Source organism: Camellia sinensis, chromosome 13, assembly GCF_055761805.1.
Source record: "Camellia sinensis isolate YWXY chromosome 13, ASM5576180v1, whole genome shotgun sequence".
In the NCBI taxonomy this organism is placed as follows: Eukaryota; Viridiplantae; Streptophyta; class Magnoliopsida; order Ericales; family Theaceae; genus Camellia; species Camellia sinensis.
Genome location: NC_138973.1, coordinates 93855175 through 93857236, shown reverse-complemented (window position 1 = coordinate 93857236; position 2062 = coordinate 93855175). Strand labels below are relative to the sequence as shown.

Here is a 2062-nt window from a genome sequence, read left to right as displayed (position 1 = left end):
AGTCTTTTAATTTCTTTTCTGGTTTTGTAGCTCCAATTCCCTGGATGCTTGCCTCTGTCTTTTCTTGTGCTAATGTCTTGTCTATAGGTTTTTTTTCTTTATACTCAAACCTTTTTGCTGTTTGTTCAATTTTCTGAATTGCGCTAGTGTAGAGTGGTTGAACAGTACTTTGTTTATCTTTATACATTTCTTAAGTAATGCATTCAAACCACTTATTGACAGCATTGTATAATTACTTGTTTTGTTCAATTGTAGAGTGTGTTTCTCTACCTAGCGTCCCCAGTGGTACTTGGTACTGCAAATATTGCGAAAACATGTTCCAGAAAGAAAAATTTATGGAACACAATGCAAATGCTGTGGCAGCTGGAAGAATCACGGGAATAGATCCTCTAGAACAGATAACCAAGCGTTGCATCCACATTGTTGAAACTACAAAGACTGATGTTGGTGGATGTGCACCGTGCAGGTTGTATTCACACACTTTTTTTCTCACCATAATTTCTCTTTAGAAGCTTAAGCTGTCTTTTAATAGTTTACATAAGCCTTCACCAATAGAAGGCTCTTGAAAATGGTTCCACTAAACAGAAACATTTTTCAATTTGGCTATAGAAGTTCTTGCCTCCCATGGACCAAATGCATGCAAAAACTCTGTTGTGTGGTGTCTTTTTGCTAAATTCTGCAATTCAGTTTTGTCTCTTTCTCTTTTATTTATTTTTTTCTTTCGTAATCAGCATTTGTGAGCTTATATTTTTGATGATGCATGCAGGGGCCATGGTTTCAGTAAATCAGTATTTGGCCCTCAGACAGTTATACTGTGTGACCAGGTATTTCGTTGATATACCAGTTTTTAAGTTTACTAATTAACATTGACATTACAGGTGACACCTTCCCTCTTGGTTGTGCTTTCGACGAATCGATTGTTCATCACAAGGTGTGCTTCTTCAACCCCAAACTTAACAAGAAGTTATTTAATTAATAATTTGACTCTTAACAAACTTGAATAAATACTATTTATGCAGTACTTCGAGTACAATTTGATTCAAAAAATTCTACTTACAGCACCAAGAATGGAATTTACTCAGAAGGTTGTGGACTAGATAATGTAATGATATCGTGGGGGCATGACGATTACATGTATTTGGTATGTGCCTCATTTTCACCCCTTTAGAAAATATTCAAGTATTTAGTCAAATTTCGATCTTTAATGCTATAAAAACAGGTTGTTAATGTAATTTGGATTTTCATTTTTCAGGTGGCTAAGGAACATGGAACGACTTTGCCTCCAGCTGCATTGTTCATCATCCGATACCACTCTTTTTATCGTAAGCATTTATGCCAAAATATTTTTTTTCAAATTCCAAAAATTAGTTTTTAATTAATAACATGCATATCTGGATCATTCATCTTGCAGCATTACACAAGTCAGGAGCATACACACATTTGATGAATGCGGATGATGTTGAGAATTTGAAGTGGCTGAAAATTTTCAAGTAACCCCTTTTTTTTAGCATTTTGTTTTTAATTTCATGTGTTATGCCAATATAACTAACAAAGTTTATTGTTTTGCATAAACTTTCTCGAATTTATGCAGCAAATATGACCTCTATAGTAAGAACAAAGTGCGCATTGATGTCGAGAAGGTCAAGCCATACTATCTTTCTCTTATTGAGAAGGTGAGCACTACACTAGTCAGGAAACTACGTGTGTAGAAACCATTTACAGAATAGTTCACTCACAAGGAGCATCTTATGAGTTCCATGACCAGCTTCTATGCACATCTATTTTTCGAATTTTTTCTTTTTTTACCTTGATTTTTCGCATTCTTAATTAGTGAACTTTTTTGCAGTATTTCCCAGCCAAGCTGAGATGGTGAACATTCCAAATTGAAGACATTGATTTGAGAAATCATAGATTTTATTTTATTTTTCTTTTTGTGATTGATTCATGCACTTGTATAAAACACAACAGAGATTTGTGGGTTCTTTGTAAATCCTCTAATGTGTTCTAGAAATGTTCTATCAATAAACAATTTAAATGCATTTGGCGGGATGTAATTTCATTC

The 2062-nt window shown here is 34.2% G+C and overlaps 1 protein-coding gene across 1 annotated transcript; it reads left to right on the top strand.

Moving 5' to 3' along the window:
* Positions 1–986: 986 nt before the first annotated feature.
* LOC114275199 (putative inositol oxygenase) lies at positions 987–2062 on the top strand. Its single transcript, XM_082902908.1, has 5 exons — positions 987–1141; positions 1253–1322; positions 1412–1490; positions 1592–1673; positions 1847–2062. The coding sequence occupies exons 1-5, from the start codon at positions 1106–1108 to the stop codon at positions 1871–1873; spliced, it is 294 nt and encodes a 97-aa protein (XP_082759034.1). The 5' UTR covers positions 987–1105; the 3' UTR covers positions 1874–2062.